At 45.5% G+C, this 17,093-nt stretch overlaps 2 protein-coding genes across 10 annotated transcripts in view; one reads left to right on the forward strand and one right to left on the reverse strand.

Annotated features, from left to right (window-relative positions):
- LOC146060465 (uncharacterized) overlaps positions 1 to 1,868 on the forward strand; it is a 28,930-nt gene extending 27,062 nt beyond the window's left edge. The window contains exon 2 of one of the 2 annotated variants that reach the window (XR_014470435.1): positions 206 to 343. Coding sequence is in view for 1 of the 2 variants with exons in the window: in XM_083173699.1 (XP_083029825.1) it covers positions 206 to 658 (453 nt within the window). In the remaining variant the exon portion in view is untranslated. Of the gene's footprint in view, positions 1 to 205 lie in introns of both variants that reach the window. The other variant, XM_083173699.1, reaches the window with a different exon arrangement.
- ADGRB2 (adhesion G protein-coupled receptor B2) overlaps positions 1 to 17,093 on the reverse strand; it is a 469,428-nt gene that overhangs the window by 105,697 nt on the left and 346,638 nt on the right. The window lies entirely within an intron of this gene.

Raw genomic sequence — 17,093 nt, forward strand, 5'->3', positions numbered from 1 at the left:
TAGAATGACGCCACAAAAAACTCTAGGATACTCCCCCTTCGAAATACTAATGGGTAGACCTTTTCCCACGCCCTGGGCAAAGAAACCACTAGTTACAACTGAGGGAGATCTAGACGTAATAAGAGAAGAGTACGTTAGATCCCTAATAGAGAAACTTAATGAGTTAGAACAAAATGTTATCTTTAAGAATCCTTCTCATCCACAGATACCCACTCACCCATTCAGGGTTGGAGACAAGGTCGTAGTGAAAGTGTTGCCGAGAAACAAGCACCCCGGAGACTTCACCTACGGACCAGAGACAGAAGTGGTCGCAGTCACCAGGACGGCTGTCCTCACAGACGAAGGACCAACGTGGATCCATGCATCCAGAGTGAAGAAAATTCCACTCCCACCGCAGATCGACACCGATCCCGACGCTGATCCAGAGAATTACACAGACGGGACGAGAGAGGTGATAACGGGGGCAGACAGCCCTGACCTCCAACAGGACGGGGTACTAACGGGAGTCAGTGACTCTGACCTCCAACCTGGAGAAGACCTGCCGGCTGGAGGTGACGAGGAATCAGGGGTACAACATTCTGAAGCCGAGGACGACGCTACAGGATATGACTCCCCCCACCTTAGCCCTAGTGATTTTACTCGGGCTTGTTCTTTATAATTGTTTTGCTGAAGTTGATATAACCCAAAATGATGGACGCTTTACCTTCTGGTATAATTCTTCTAGCACGACTGTCGCTACTTTTATATTTTCTTATTGTGATATTGTATCTTGTTCAAACAATCAAGGCGGGAATCGAGGAGAACCACCGCTGCCCTGGCTGTGTAACATCCACCACACACCACACGCTGTAAGTCACGTATATATCTGTGTCACTAGTACTTACTGGGGAGATTCTTGCAACTCATGGGGGGCTGTTGGGTGGAACACTAGAGCAGATACTACTGTCTTTGAGAGCAGCCAAGACTGGGGATATTGCCCCGATGTTGGCCTCCAGAAATGGTCCCATGGTCGATCCTTACTAACCCGTATGTCCCTACGAAAAAAGGGTACTTGTAATAGCCAATTTATCATTAACCTAGAAAACCCGGCCCCCGGCGATGCCGGACTATATGTCATGGGTAAATATCAATCAGGAGAAAGCGGGGGCCCAAGGGGAAGATTCCATTTAAAGGACATGTATGATAACCCAGAATACACCGCCCTCAAAGCCACTGTAAAACCTAAAACACCACCATCATTCTTTAAACCACATGTCACCACTTTTAATGAAATGTTGGCCATTAACAACCCCACTTACGAAGACACTATATCCATAGAGACTGGATTATCTGACGTAAATTACTGGTTAGAATGGATGAAGTATAATGCCCGCAAGGTTAATCAAACTGATTGCTATGTATGTGGAAAGTCCAGACCCCATTTAGGTACTGTACCCATACGCATACCTCCCGATCAGGATAAGTGCTTTTTTAGTTTATACACTGATACCATAGTGGAAGAAGCCAAATGTGAACAATGGAAAAAGGAATACCCCATTATGACAAAGAATACCAACCCTGGTAGTACTATAACTATTTACCCCGGTAATTACACTTGTTATTTCTCTAATAGTACTGATCAAAATGTTGTACAATTGAAATTATTTCCTGATGGGTATTGTGCTGAACGAAGAAATATCAGCATACCCACCATGAAGAAATCATTGGGTGATATCTATTTTATCTGTGGAGATATGAAATTGAGGACAAAACTAAATAGCCCTTGGAAAGGAGAATGTGCCCTGGCAAAGATTATCATGCCCATTCACATCCTCCCAGCCAACCTTCCTCAACCTCCTCCCACAGGTAACACAAACACACACTCTAGAGCTAAGAGAGATGCCCCCAAGGAAAGTTTCGATCCACATATATATATCGATACTATTGGTGTCCCTCGGGGAGTTCCAGATGAATTTAAGGCTCGAGATGAAGTCGCTGCTGGCTTTGAGTCTCTAATTCCCCAAGTGACCATCAATAAGAACGTGGACTGGATAAATTATATATATTATAATCAGCAGCGTTTTGTTAATGATACTAGAGATGCTTTAAAAGGTATTGCTGAACAGTTAGAAGCCACCTCTCAAATGACTTTTCAGAATCGTATGGCTTTAGATATGATGCTTGCCGAGAAAGGAGGAACCTGTGTGTACATAGGTAAGGTTGATGGATGCTGTACTTATATCCCAGACAACACAGGTCCTAATGGGAAAACTACCCTAGCTATTAAACATCTAGAAGATTTATCCATCGAACTCAAGAAGAACTCAGGTGTCATGGACCCCTGGAGTAGCTGGTTTGGATGGTTAAACGATTGGAAACACGCACTAACACAAATAGGCATGTTTATCCTCATTGTAATTATTGTACTTATGATAGTAGGATATTGTGTCTTTCCCATATGCAAGAAGATTGGTTCCAAGTACCTGGATAATGTAACACCTGCTATGTACACTGATCTCGCCAAAAGCCCTCCCTCACCAGAAGATTATGGTGAATATGTCAAAATTCACCGTACCAAACAAGATGCCATCTACAAGAATCAAATTGTCTAAAAAGGACATTGATTCTAAGAGGGGATTGAAGGGTTAATCAGCCATCTTGTTTCTCTGTGTCTGTTCCTGCTTATTTCAAGGTAGTTATGTTCTGGCTTGTTTCCAGTACTCGCTTGCTATCATATACTTTGTTTCTTTCCTTAGAAACTGTACATCCCGTGCTTTCTCATAACTAACGAATACTACACAAGGCGACGTATAAGCCACCCCACATAGACGCTGTTATTTCCCTACCTCTGCACCAAATATTAACCAATCATGTAATTGAACCAGCGCCGTATGTTGTGTATAAATATGTTGTTTTTGTCATAATTAAATCAGAGTTCAACCTTGTATCTGTGGTCCTCGTTACTGGTCATATCATATGAGGTTACACTCTCACGGAGCTCTAAGGGGTCTTCACACTGAGGTCAAATAAGGTAATGAAAATATAAGGAATCGATACATCGATACATGATCGATTTTCCTTCAGGGCCTTAAGAGTTTGATTTTCTTAACTCCTATAGAGATAAATCTGCTCCAGGAGGTGCATTTACTAAAGCTTTTCAAATGGATAAGTGATGGAGTTTCCCATAGCAACCAAATGTAGCTATCATTTCTCTATTGCAGTCTGAAAAATTATAGAGATAATCTGACCGGCTACAGTGGGGAATCACTTATAAGTGTAGTAAAGGTGCTTACACATAAGACGATAAAAAATAAAAAAAAAACAATATGCTTGATAATGATGATAATTATATTTTCATTCATATAGTCTAATGTATGCAGTTTATGCACTATATCATTAGCGATGTCCTCCATCATCTCTACATGAAGGACAACAGGAGATATCGATATCGAGAGCAATGAGGCACTCAATTTACCCCATGGAGATTTAAGTTAAGAAAAACTATCATTTACTGAAATTAACTTAAAATTAACAATGGCTGGTTAACCCATGTCACAAATATGATAACATTTTGGAATAATGAATTTACAGGCATATGTCAATTAGGGGTACTTCTTTACTTTCACGGCGCCAGCATGGCGCCGCGCGTCAGAGTCCCCTTGCGGGGCTCGCTTCGCTCGCCCACGCTGCGGGCTCGGTGGCTCGCTACGCTCGCCACGCTAATTAAAATCAACTCCATGCCAACATGGATAGTGGAGGTATGAACTATCCATGTTGGCATGGCGTTAACTTAGTTTATTTTACTTAATTAGTGGCGAGCGTAACCCGGAAGTACGCGCGGCGCCATGCTGGCGCCGTGAAAGTAAAGAAGTACCCAATTAGGTCACCACTTTCGCTTCTAGAGAACAGTAGAGGCTGAAATTACAGCTTTGGGTAAACTATTCATTTGTATTTATCTGTCTTGCCACATGCAAAAAGTACTTGTTTTAGTAGTGTGTCAGAGGTGCTTGCAGGAAGGGATCCTCTGCCTGCTGCTGCAACGTAATGCTGCATTTGCATGGCGCTGATCTATGTACTATGCCCCAACTCCTACTACTGGGTTAGTGACGGCGCCTCACCTATAACTGTACTGCAGCAATATGTCGGAAAGCACGGAGACAAGTCTCCAAAATAGTAAATACTTCCTTATGGAAATATGGCTATGCCACTTCCCATTCTATACCAGTATATATACAGAGTATATATAGGGAGAGGTGTGACTGTGACGTGGGAGACAGGGCTGCGTCGGCTGTATGACGCACCTCTCCTCTGGCGCCTCTTCTCGCTGCTGCAGCTGCTCCTCCCCGATAACAGGGGCGCCGGCGGCAGCCCTGGCCCCTGACCTTTCTCTATCCGGGGGCGACGTACGGAGCAGGGAGAGAGGCGCACACCCCGCGGCTGTCCGTGCTAATGAGACGCTAATTGCGGCTGTGCGCGGGCATGTGGCTTATCCTGACTCCGCTGCTCCCACCACGGCGGGTGCCGCACGCAGAGCCTGTCACCACCGGGACTAATAATAATAATAATGGCTACGGATAATTGGGGTGCCTGTGCGCACAGCAGCCCCAGCCTGGCGAGGAGAGAGCAGGCAGCGGCACATGATCAGTCACTCAGAGCAGTCATTAGGAAAGGGCACAGTAGTTTAGCTGCTGTCCTGGTAACGCTGGAGACTACAGCTCTGATCTAATTTTAATGAATTAAGAGAATGATACCCACCCCATTCTCTGGGCCATTATAATAAAACACTGAAGGCAGGGAGACCGGCGACAAAAGACAGGAGTTAGTGGAGGCGGAGGGAGAAACACTGTCTAGAGGACTCCATTAAAAGTATTAAGCAATTAAAAACCAGAAGAAAGCTTCGTTTACCACTCTTTGGGCCAGAATCTTTGGAAGTAAAACAACTTTGTACTTGAAAAATACAAATCAGCCATGCAAGGGGAGCAAGTTTCTATGCAAGCTTAATACTGTCTGCTTTTACATGTAGCCCACGAATCACATGGGGTGATGGAAGCTGGGTGATATATTTAAGCACAGACCACTCTGCACACATGTGATGCAACTGCAATGTGTGTTGAGCAATATTTTTGAGCCTATGCTCAAAGGTCAGGCCCATACACACTTGACGATTTTCAGCTGAAAATCGGTCAAAACAGCCGTTTTGAGTGATTTTCGACTGAAAATCGCCCAGTGTGTATGCCTCAGAGATTGCCGACTAGCGATGATGCGCGCTCCCGCATCATCGCTAGTTAAGTGGTTCATCTGCTGGTTTTACCAGCAGATGTGGCGATGATGGATGGTTTTTCATCCATCATCGCCATGTGTGTACGCCGGCCGGGCTGAAAGATTAACCACTTTCAGCCCGGCGGCCCGCCCCGCTGAATCCCCGCCCGCCCCTCGTCTGTCATACTTACCGTGCAGGCAGGATTGGTCCGCGCTGCCCGCTCACACTGCTGCTGCGGCTGGATGCGGCAGAGCCTCGTTCCCCCGCCGTCCGCCACACTTGTCCTCCTGCCGCACTTGTCCTCCTGCCGGGTCCCAGCCTTGAGCTCTGCAGCCCGGCCACACTGACAAACATGCTGACGCCCCGCCCCCCTACACCCTGCTCCCTCTGCCTTCCTCTGTTCTGCTCCTCACGGAGCACCATTGTCCACCAATGTTTTCCCTGTTAAGCCAGTAATATATGCATTGCTGGCATGTGCCAGCAATGTATATATTACTGGCACCACTGGGCACCAATGAGATCCTTAAACCAGTAATATATACGTTGCTGGCATGTGCCAGCAATTTATATATTACTGGCACCACTGGGCACCAATGCGTATCATAAGCCAGTAATATATACATTGCTGGCATGTGCCAGCAATGTATATATTACTGGCACCACTGGGCACCAATGAGATCCTTAAACCAGTAATCTATGCATTGCTGGCATGTGCCAGCACTGTATATATTACTGGAACCACTGGGCACCAATGAGATCCTTAAACCAGTAATATATGCATTTTATACAGGGGAACAGCCTGGCTGCTCCCCCTGCATAATAACAGGAGGACACAACAGGCTGCTCCCCCTGAACACATTAAAAGGAGGACACCTCAGGAAACAGCAGAATTATTTTTTTATGAGCTTAATCCTCACTTGCTGCTGCTGTGGCTACCAGCTTCTGTTTGCTGCTTGATGCTTCCTGTGGCCACAGTCCACGACTCCCTGTCCACTCCTCCGCCTGCCTACTGCTCCTAGTCCTACTTCCTTCACAGATGCATGGGCGGGCAGCGTCATCGCCATGACGTCCAGTCCACACCCAGCGTCTGTCACTGCCTGGCAGCAGAGAGAACAAGCTGCCGGGCCCTCCTCCACATAGCCCTGGAGGCCGGCTGCCATGTTCCTGTAGCTGCGGCCATATTTTAAAAGCCTACGGGAACATGGCTGCTGACAGTGGAAGAAAAGGTGAGGCCTGTTAGACCGGCCTGGGGGGCACATGGCACCCTGGCCCAGCCCGCCCCTGATTGTATAGCACTCAAATCTTAAGTCGAATAGCAAGGGAATCTCACCATGGGTACACAAAGGGCGAAATGTAATAGGGTGCGATTTTCGGACGAGTTCCAAACTCGCCAGAAATCGCACCTTTAAAAATCGCGTTTTTTGCCGCGAATTCGCATATGTAATGAGATGCGAATTAGCGGCAAAAAATGCGATTTGCCGCGATTTTTAGTCATGAAAATGTGTGCATTTTCAGTCATGAAAATGTGCGCATTTTCATTAATGCGATTTTGTGCAAAAAATAAAAAGTTTAAAAAAAACGGCGTGGGGTCCCCCCTCCTAAGCATAACCAGCCCCGGGCTCATTGAGCCGGACCTGGTTCCAAAAATACGGGGGGACAAAAAGCATAGGGGTCCCCCGTATTTCTGAAACCAGCCCCGGACTCTTGGACCGGTCCTGGTTCCAAAAATACGGGGGACAAAAAATCTGGGGGTCCCCCGTATTTTGAAACCAGCACCGGGCTCCAACAGCCCGCGGTGTCATGCCACAGCCGGGGGACACTTTTTATACAAGGTCCCCCGGCCGAAACATGAGCACCGTGGCTGGTCAGCCTTGGACGGGGTACCTGGAGGAGTGGGGACCCCCCCAATAAAGGGGTCCCCCCCCAGGCTTCACCCGTCCAGGGCTGAAGCCCGGGGCTGTCACCGGCGTCCGTGGCCAGTGGACGCCGGCCTGATAGGGTTAAATCCATCATACATATCATTACATTGCTTTTTACCGGCGAACTACAAGTGCCAGCAGACCTCCCCCGCATGCTGGGACTTGGAGAACCACAAGTCCCAGCATGCGGGGCATTAATGGGCCCGCTGGGACTTGTAGTCCACCTGTAAAAAGAATGTTTATAAAAAACACACACACAGAGAAGTAAAAGTTTATTACACACACACACCTCACTTTTACACCAGCGTTACTTACCATTCCTGGATCCAGCGCTGGTCTGGCTGCTTTACAGCCGGCTCCCCCCGCACTGACAGGCAGCGGGGAGAACCGGCTTTCTCCGTTGCCTCTAACAGCTTCTGTAGCGCTGTCCGAGTGCTACAGAGGCTGAGAGCGTGATTGGCTGAGCTACAGTATGCGTCTCCATGGAGACGCATAGCTCAGTCCTGATTGGCTGAGGGGAGCCGGCTGTAAAGCAGCCAGACCAGCGCTGGATCCAGGAATGGTAAGTAACGCTGGTGTAAAAGTGAGGTGTGTGTGTGTAATAAACTTTTACTTCTCTGTGTGTGTGTTTTTTATAAACATTCTTTTTACAGGTGGACTACAAGTCCCAGCGGGCCCATTAATGCCCCGCATGCTGGGACTTGTGGTTCTCCAAGTCCCAGCATGCGGGGGAGGTCTGCTGGCACTTGTAGTTCGCCGGTAAAAAGCAATGTAATGATATGTATGATGGATTTAACCCTATCAGGCCGGCGTCCACTGGCCACGGACGCCGGTGACAGCCCCGGGCTTCAGCCCTGGACGGGTGAAGCCTGGGGGGGGGGACCCCTTTATTGGGGGGGTCCCCACTCCTCCAGGTACCCCGTCCAAGGCTGACCAGCCACGGTGCTCATGTTTCGGCCGGGGGACCTTGTATAAAAAGTGTCCCCCGGCTGTGGCATGACACCGCGGGCTGTTGGAGCCCGGTGCTGGTTTCAAAATACGGGGGACCCCCAGATTTTTTGTTCCCCGTATTTTTGGAACCAGGACCGGTCCAAGAGTCCGGGGCTGGTTTCAGAAATACGGGGGACCCCTATGCTTTTTGTCCCCCCGTATTTTTGGAACCAGGTCCGGCTCAATGAGCCCGGGGCTGGTTATGCTTAGGAGGGGGGACCCCACGCCGTTTTTTTTTTATAAAAACACTTTTACACATTTTTATTAACAGAACCATGAACAGATCTCAATGATCTGTGCATGGTTCTGTCAAATTCGCCTGTCAGAACCTGGTCTATTTTTTTTGCGATTACATTTGCGAGTTGTATACTTTATAATGGGAAAACATCTGGATGCGAATTGAAATGTGACTAAAAATCGCACTTCTAAAAGTGCGATTTCGCGGTAAAAAGTGCGATTTTTTACCGCGATTTTTAACCTATTAAATGTGCGATTTTCGGAAAATGTGCGATTTCGGCCGTTTTTTGACCAAAAATCGCACATGTCTAAAAATCGCACCCTATTACATTTCGCCCAAAGAGTCCGTTGAAGAAATGTACACTATGTGCTGCTACTACTCCAGTATTAGGAATTAATTATTTCTTTGTGGAGACCTGTTTGTTTAATTGCCTTAACAACTTCACATAGGATGTTGCTATGGGCAATCAATTAGATATTCTCTTCTAGAAGGTGCTAAATAAATAAGTAGTAGCATAGTTGCCGACTTTTGAGCTGCCCTCACCGGGAGAGGGCAGCCAGCTCTGTCAGGCAGGGGGGCGGGGCCATTTCCAGGACTGGAAAAAGAGGCGGTCCAGGGGCGTGGCCACACAGATGATGCCCTGTTGGGGGCATGTCTACAGTGTCACAGCATTTTAGCCCCGCCATGCAATGCCGGTATTTCAGTCATTGCACTGCGGGGGGCGGGGCTAAAATGCCGCGATCGCTGCATTTTACCTGCGGACCCCCCCGCCGAGGGACACATCGCAGGAGCTGGGGGGGATATGCGGGAGGATTGCCACCCTTTCCGGGGGACCGGGAGGGGGACCCGATTTCCGGGACCCTCCCGGCCATTCCGGGAGGGTAGGCAACCCTGAGTGGTTGCCCATAGCAACATGTCACGTGAAATAAAACTCCCATTGTTGTAAATTTCCCCCAATGGGGCATACACATGGAGCAATATGAGGGCTATTTCTAAGGATTCTGACAAGATTGCTTAGAAATGAAGCACAGATCTCTACATGTGTATGCCCCCTGGCAAAGCGCAGTCCAGTACGCTGCTATCGCCTGACTAGATTTATACTGCATGCAGTATAAATCTAGTCATCGCCAGTGTTCTCTCACCAGAGAACACTGAACGTGACAGATCACCAGGGCTTAAAATGGTGCCAGAGAGGTCTGCCACCTTATTCCTCCCCTACTGCTCCCCCCCATTAGGTAAAGTAAAGGCATGTGGTTGGGTTTTTGGCACCCCTGCAAACTATAATGCTTCTGTGCTAGAATTAATGTGCATGGCCAAGGTGGAGGTTAACCTGATTTCATCGCACATTAGAGGTGCTGGAACTCAGTTCCACCCCGTTTCCCCCACTTTAAGCACTGCAGATCACTCAGCACACATCACTGCGATTTGTGCTAAACTAGATCGCTCAGCACAATGGCTGACTTTCCCTGTGTATATGGGTTATAAGTGCCAATATGAAAGGTTACTTTACATAGTGACATCGGGAATATTAACAGACCTCTTTAGAGCTTGCATTAATTGAACAGATAGTTTGGGCTGAAATAGACCGTAGAAAGCCAAAAAAAGATTAATTGCAATAATCCAAGAAGAACTGAAAGGGGAGAAAGGGAGAATGTGTGCAAAAGAAATGAAGAGACAAAAGAAGCATTAGACAAAATTAATGAGAATGGTGGATAAATGGATGTACTGAAATAAGAGAACATAGAAGGGGAATGTGTAAGAGATGAAACTGAAACATGACAGAAGTAAAACCAGGTAAATGAAGGCAGGTATATTACAATCATGTAGCTGACAGGGCATTCAATGTTAATCCACTTTTGTCAGTTGCTTATAACTTATGGGAATATGATACGGATCAAAAAAGGAATTTGGCAGCTCTCTAGCATTCCGGATCAAAATTTCCGTTCTCTTGTTTCATCAAATTTTATCAACTGGTTTCCCAGACGCAAAACTCATAAAAAATCAATTTTACTGTAATTAAGACTTTTTCCCTCATGATTCTGCCAAAATAGTTGAATGGATTTTGACAACCAGAAAATGCTACAGAAGTAGAACATCCGTGAAACAGTATAATCTTAGACAGTAAGGTAACTTTCCTGCATGGGTAATGAACGGTGTCAGAAACGTTTTTCAGTCTCTGAATGTAAGCTGCTCTGGAGAGTTAATAACAAAAATTCTGAATACTTATGGGAACTGAAGCTAATTCTATCCAAATGCCAAATCACCACTATCTTTGTTAATTAACCTATCACATAACAGTCAAAATTATGAAGATGGTGACTAGGCATCACTTGACATATAACAAACTTTAGCTATAGTACCAAAAATCATTTGGGATTCTTTTCTTGATTTCAGAAGCAACGCAACATGTGCATGAGTATCTACACTACATTGCAGCTACATACAGTACATAGATATTCCGAGATGTTATATGAGCTTCCTGAGGGAGGACTGCCATCTGCTGGAATCATGTAAAGTCTCAATCTTGGTTGACCAACTGAGCTACAGACAGAATACTAAACTAGATGGGAAAAAAATGCACCCTCTGGCATTATAAGGAGCTTAATGTTTAATTATTTATGGGATTTGTCCTTAGGTCTATTGTCTAGGTTAAGTATTACATTTGAAACAACTTCTGCTTGAAGACACCTCTGCTAATACCTATTCCTCAGAGGTCACGTTCGTGCAGTTTCTTTCATAGTAAATAGGAGAGTCTTTTTGTTAGCTAAATGATCGCCGACAAAGCAGAAATCCAGTTTATTGCACAGACTCAGTGCCAATTTTAAGGGAGATATACCCCAATCAGATAAATCTATATATGTTTATTTTTGTAAACTACAAATAAATTTGAAAGTTTCACAGAATTGCTCATTTCTGGAAGGAAACAAAAATCACTAATTTAATTATATTCAAAAGCTTAGCATTTTACTATGCTATAGTGTAGACACAATAGAAACATGGAATTTAACAGCAGATAAGTGCCTCTTGGCCCATCTAGTCTGCCCCAGTTCTGTAATAGTGTGAAAATGATATGGAAGAATTTTTACAATAAATTCATAGTTCAATGTTCCCCAATTTTCTGACTGAAACTTCTTAAATTTAAAATTGAGGCTTCAGAATTTTATTTAAGCAATGATTATACTGTTAAAATTTTCTTGGTAAGATTTTTTCTGTGTTTTGTAATATGCTGAAATAGTAATAAATATGAAAATGAGGTTTTACATAGTAAATTTTATTTATAGGTGTATATTGTAAAGAGTTAAAAATTGTTATAAAACAAATGAGTCGCTGACAATGATTCCACATTGCAGTATAGTTTCCATGGACACTGCTGCTGCTGAATATACAGTCTATCTGGATCTTTGAGGACTACAATCCCCACCATGATATTTTTTTACAGCTTTTGTTCAGAAATTTCTATACAATACATATTAACATGTAAGCATATCAGTTGCCTTCATACTGTACATTGAAATCACTTCTTAACCTTCCAACCACACTGACTACTATCAGTGCTCAAGTCTTGCTTCCTATTTCAAGGACAAGATTGATAAGATACATATTAAACTGTATGATCTTCCCCAGACAGCAACTTGCTCAATTACCTCCCTAAACCCTCTGGAACTCCACAAATGTGGATACAGCATCTACGCTTTTTATTGTCTTCTTCCTCTACTACTGTAACTACTGTACTTCTCCTCTTGAACCAATAGCATCACAAAACAGTAGAGCTCTGTCTCCTTAACTAAAATATCAGTTTCTTTATATTATTATTACAGCATGCAGTAGCATAATTTCTATTCTGACAAAAACCCCCACACAATTCTGAGCCTAATTCTCTCTCAAATTACAGTCCTATCCAGGGGTGTAGGGAGGGCGGAGCCGGTGGAGCACAAGCTCTGGGTACCGAATGGTCATAGGGCGCCGGAGCCGTACACCGCAAACACTGCTGCCGGCTCCCCCACCCAGCCCTCTCCCCTGCTTCACCATCCGCCTAGCTCACCTGCTCCACACTGCGCCCAGCTGTCCATTTCAATTCAGGTCTGCTGCAGAGCTTGTGGGGACCTGTGTGGGGGCTAGTGTAGTGTTGCTGGAGGACCCAGTGGTGGCTGCTGGAGAGCGGCTAATGGAGGGCCGAGCGGGGACTGCTGAGGGGGCTGCTGAAGGACCGAGCAGGGGGTTCTAGAGGGCTGCTGGAGAATGGTGTGTCTCCTTGAGTGGGTGGGTGTTGATGGTTATGGTACTCCCCCACACTGTACTGGGCCCTGTACATCTTCCACTCTCTGGAGCTGAACTCTGCAGTTCAGAGCTGCGGAGAGCTTTCTGGTGACTGACCAACAGCTATAGCACGAGGGACACAAGCTAAGTGCAGAGGATCAAGGTGAGAGGCCCTGTGCAGGCCAATATGTCATTGTTTATATAATTATGTCACATGTCATGTTGTGTAAGGTGTCCTCATCCTGAAATTTATGTCATACTGGGAATGTTAAAATGCAGTGTAATGTAGGGGACAATGATGTGTATGTATGGGATCAGGATGTGCAGTGGAATGTAGGGTACTGGGATGTGCAGTATGATGTAAGGCATTGGGACCTGCAGTGTAATGTAAGGGACTTACATCACAGTGGAGAGCAGGGGAGCGGGCAGGCGAGCTGGGCGGGTGGGGGAGTGAAGAAAGAAATGGACAGATAGAGCTGTGCACCCAACCCATGGAGTTATGGATACAATTTAATAGGACACAAATAAAATACACAAATAAAAATACATTGAAAGTCAAGAAAATAAAAATAATGTAAAAATAGGGAATATACAACCGGTTGTATTTAGGGCTATATGTTTATCCTGGTGATAGCAATCGTTACCAGGCTGATATTGTAGTACATATACTTTTGATGGTAGCCAGTGTACATTCCCGGGTTAGTGCTAGAGTTAGTAGACACACTAGAATGCACTATTCATTAGTTGTTTAGAGTGCTTTGTAATCCCTTTTCTCGTCTGGCCAGACAGTGTAAAAGTTGGTACCTTACAGATGACCTTGTGCTGCTATATCCTGTTCTCCCAGTTGATGGTGCTGGTTAGCCAAATATACAACTTTATCCGGAGTGGGTTTTCAGGTAAACTGTTTGTGAAGGATTTTAGGGTACCGGTCCTCTTAGATGTAATGCAAATAGGGTATTCCTCTAACGTGTTTCCCCGCCTGCTCGTGGTTACCAGCGGCTTCTTCAGAGAGTGTATATGTGGCAAAAACTGGGGGAGTGGTCTGCAGCAGGATTCAGTCCCCCTGGACAATGAGCTATTTTAGTCTCCCTTGGCAGCGAGCAATTTCAGTCCCCCTTGGCAACGAGCATGAAGCCCCTGGCATCCAGCATGAAGTTCCTAGCAATGAGCATGTAGGTAAGTGGCACTTATGAGTCAAATTTCTAATGGGCGTTATGGTTTGTTATATAGTATGTAATGGACATTATGGTGGGTTATATACTGTAGTATGTAATGGGCTTTACGGTTTGTTATATTGTATGTTATGGACATTACTGTGTGTTATATAGTATGTAATGGGCATTACGATTTGTTATATAGTATGTAATGGGCATTACAGTGTGTTATATAGTATTTAATGGGCATCATGTGTGGCCTTATGTGTAATTGACATTACAGCATGTGGCTTTATGTGTAATGGGTATTACAAAGTTTGCTAAAATGTGCAATGGGTATTACAGTGTGTGTGGTATAATGTTAGGCCGCACCCCCTTTTTGCCGTGCAAGAGCCACCTACTACAAATTTGGGGTGGCGCCAAACATGCCCTTGCTCTGGGCACTGTGGAACCTAGTTACACCACTGGTCCTATCTCTCAGCTACATTGCTCTTCCAAGATACTTGAAACACTTGCTTACTCATAACTTTTGCACTTTCTTGATGCTCAAATTAGTGGACTTACAGTAGTTAGGCTTTCAAAAACACCATTCCACAGAGTCTGGACTGACTAAGGTGGTGAGTGATTTGATCACTGATAAGTCTAAAGGTCATTACTTACCTCCTACTGGCCACAGTCCTATCTTGGTTCTTCAGTGTTTGTTTCTGTGGCTCATCCTCATCTTTGCTTCCTCTATCAGTTGGAGTTCTACAAGGGTCAGTCCCAGGTCATCTACCTTGCTCAATCAATACCATACTTCTTGGCAAACTCATTAGTGCTTTTTCATTTCAGAATCATCTGTTACTGGATAATACTTAAATTAACATTAGATGTACAGATTTCTCAACATCTGTGTATGCCCCCGTGATTGAATGTCTTTCTGGCGTTTCATCTAGGATGTCATCTCATCATTTCATAATTAATTATTCCAAAGCAAAATTAATGATTTGTCCACAAGCCAATCATAGGCTATCTCATAGGCTATCTCTATTGATAACACAGCAATCAACCCTACCTTTCAAGTTCACTGCCTAGATGTATTCCTTTACTCTGACCAGTCCTTTGTTCCCCAATCCTGCTCCATATGTCTTACAAACATAGCCAGAATATGCCCATATCTTACACAAGTCACTGCAAAAACTCTAATTTATGCACTCATTGGAGGAAAATAATTTAGATAGGAGCTCTATTTCAGATGGGAGTTTGCTATGGGCAACCATAGATACTATCTATTATCTTCTAGAAGGTGCAAAATAAATAAAAAGTAGATTCTGATTTGGTTATCTCCTGTATTGGTTATTGTAATATGTGGCTAGTGGCTAGGGTAATACATCAGATGATGGAAGGCACCTGCCCATGATCTGAGCACTGTATCCCTGAGAGACTCTGTAAGTAAAAAAAAATTGCTTTGACGTGCTGTTATTATCCCTTTAAAAGTAGGTACCAATTCTCTCCCTAGACGCTGAAAAGGCGTTTGACCGCATTTCCTGGCCTTTTCTATTCAATGCCCTACAAGCATTTGGTTTATCCGATGAGTTCCTTACTGGGATATCTGCCCTATACACCACCCCCATAGCTAGGGTTCTCACTAACGGACTCCTTTCAGACCCCATCCCCCTGACCAACGGTACGAGACAGGGTTGCCCCCTCTCCCCACTGGTCTTCGCCTTAGTAATAGAGCCACTAGCGGCTATGATCAGACTCTCTGATAAGGTTCGCGGAGTAGAGGTGGGTCCCCTAGAGTTTAAAGTCTCCCTATTCGCGGACGATGTCCTCCTCTCCCTTACCCACCCCCAAACTTCACTCCCTGCCCTTACCGATATTATCCTAGAATACGGCGAATTATCAGGATATAAAATAAATTTATCTAAATCAGAGGCTATGCTCCTCCATGTCCCCCCTGACTTGAGAAATCTGTTAAGCGCCTCCCACCCATTCAACTGGCAGGCCCATAAGATTAAATACCTGGGAGTATATATTACCTCCCATTACAACCTCCTCTACTCTGAAAATATCCCACGACTCTTGTCCAAGATTAAACAAGACCTTACTAGGTGGAAACCACTCATTATCTCGTGGCTGGGCAGGATCGTAGCTATTAAAATGAATGTGATACCCCAACTATTGTACATGTTCCAAACCTTACCTATAAAGATACCTGTTAAAGTTCTCAACGACGTTCATTCTGCTCTCTTGAAATTTGTTTGGAGTAATAAGACCCCCAGAATTGCCCTTTCTGCTCTTAAAATGCCTAGATCTGAGGGGGGTAGGGGCTACCCCGATGTTAAGCATTATTACATGGCTTGTCACCTCAGCCAGGTGGTGGCCACCTTTGCACCCCCACGAACTATCTCATGGGTTGACTTGGAGGCTGCCTATCTAGGGGTTCGCTCTCTGGCCGCCATATGGGGGATGTCCAGGCCTCATAGGTCCCTACTGGCTGCCCCCCTCCCATCTCTTAGATTCTGTGCGGCGCTCTGGGATTCCTCTTATTCTCCCTACAAACTCTCCTCTGCTTGCTCCCCGATTACCCCCCTATGGAGTAATCCCGCTTTTCCCCCAGGTAACTCCCCCCACCTGTTCAAAGCATGGAGCTTAGCTGGCCACCGGGTAGTTTATGACATTACGGTACAGGGCACGTGGGCCTCTATAGATGATATCAAACAGTCATTCCCCTCCCTATCTCCACCCTTCTTCGAATATTTCCAGCTCAGGCACTTCCTCCTGTCTCTCCCTCAGGCTGACGCGCTCCGGACCCCCACCCCGTTTGAATCTTTATGTCTGAATTGCCCCCTACGCAGGGGCTTGATCTCTGCTGTCTACTCAATGATACTCACTGCCACAGCTGTTTCCTCCAGCCGCCATGAAAGAGATTGGGAGATAGACCTGGGGCCACCACCTGACGACTCTTGCTGGGATGAAGTTCGAGAGGGTATAGCCAAAAGCTCTATCTCCACCCGACTCAAAGAAACATCTTACAAGCTATACTATAGATGGTACTACACCCCAGTGAGGCTCTCCAAAATGTTCCCCTCCTCTACCCCCATGTGCTGGCGAAACTGTGGCCATAGAGGGACGCTACTCCATATCTGGTGGACGTGTCCTTCTATCTCCTCTTTCTGGACTAAGATAGCTGCGCTCTTGAAGGCTATCTCGGGTATCCCACTCCCCCTAGACCCATGGTCGTTTCTACTCGCTCGCCCCTTCCCAGACTTAGACTCCGCCATGAATAAGCTACTATCCCATATTCTAACCGC

The sequence above is a fragment of the Crinia signifera genome, chromosome 2, assembly GCF_055691185.1.
Source record: "Crinia signifera chromosome 2, ASM5569118v1, whole genome shotgun sequence".
In the NCBI taxonomy this organism is placed as follows: Eukaryota; Metazoa; Chordata; class Amphibia; order Anura; family Myobatrachidae; genus Crinia; species Crinia signifera.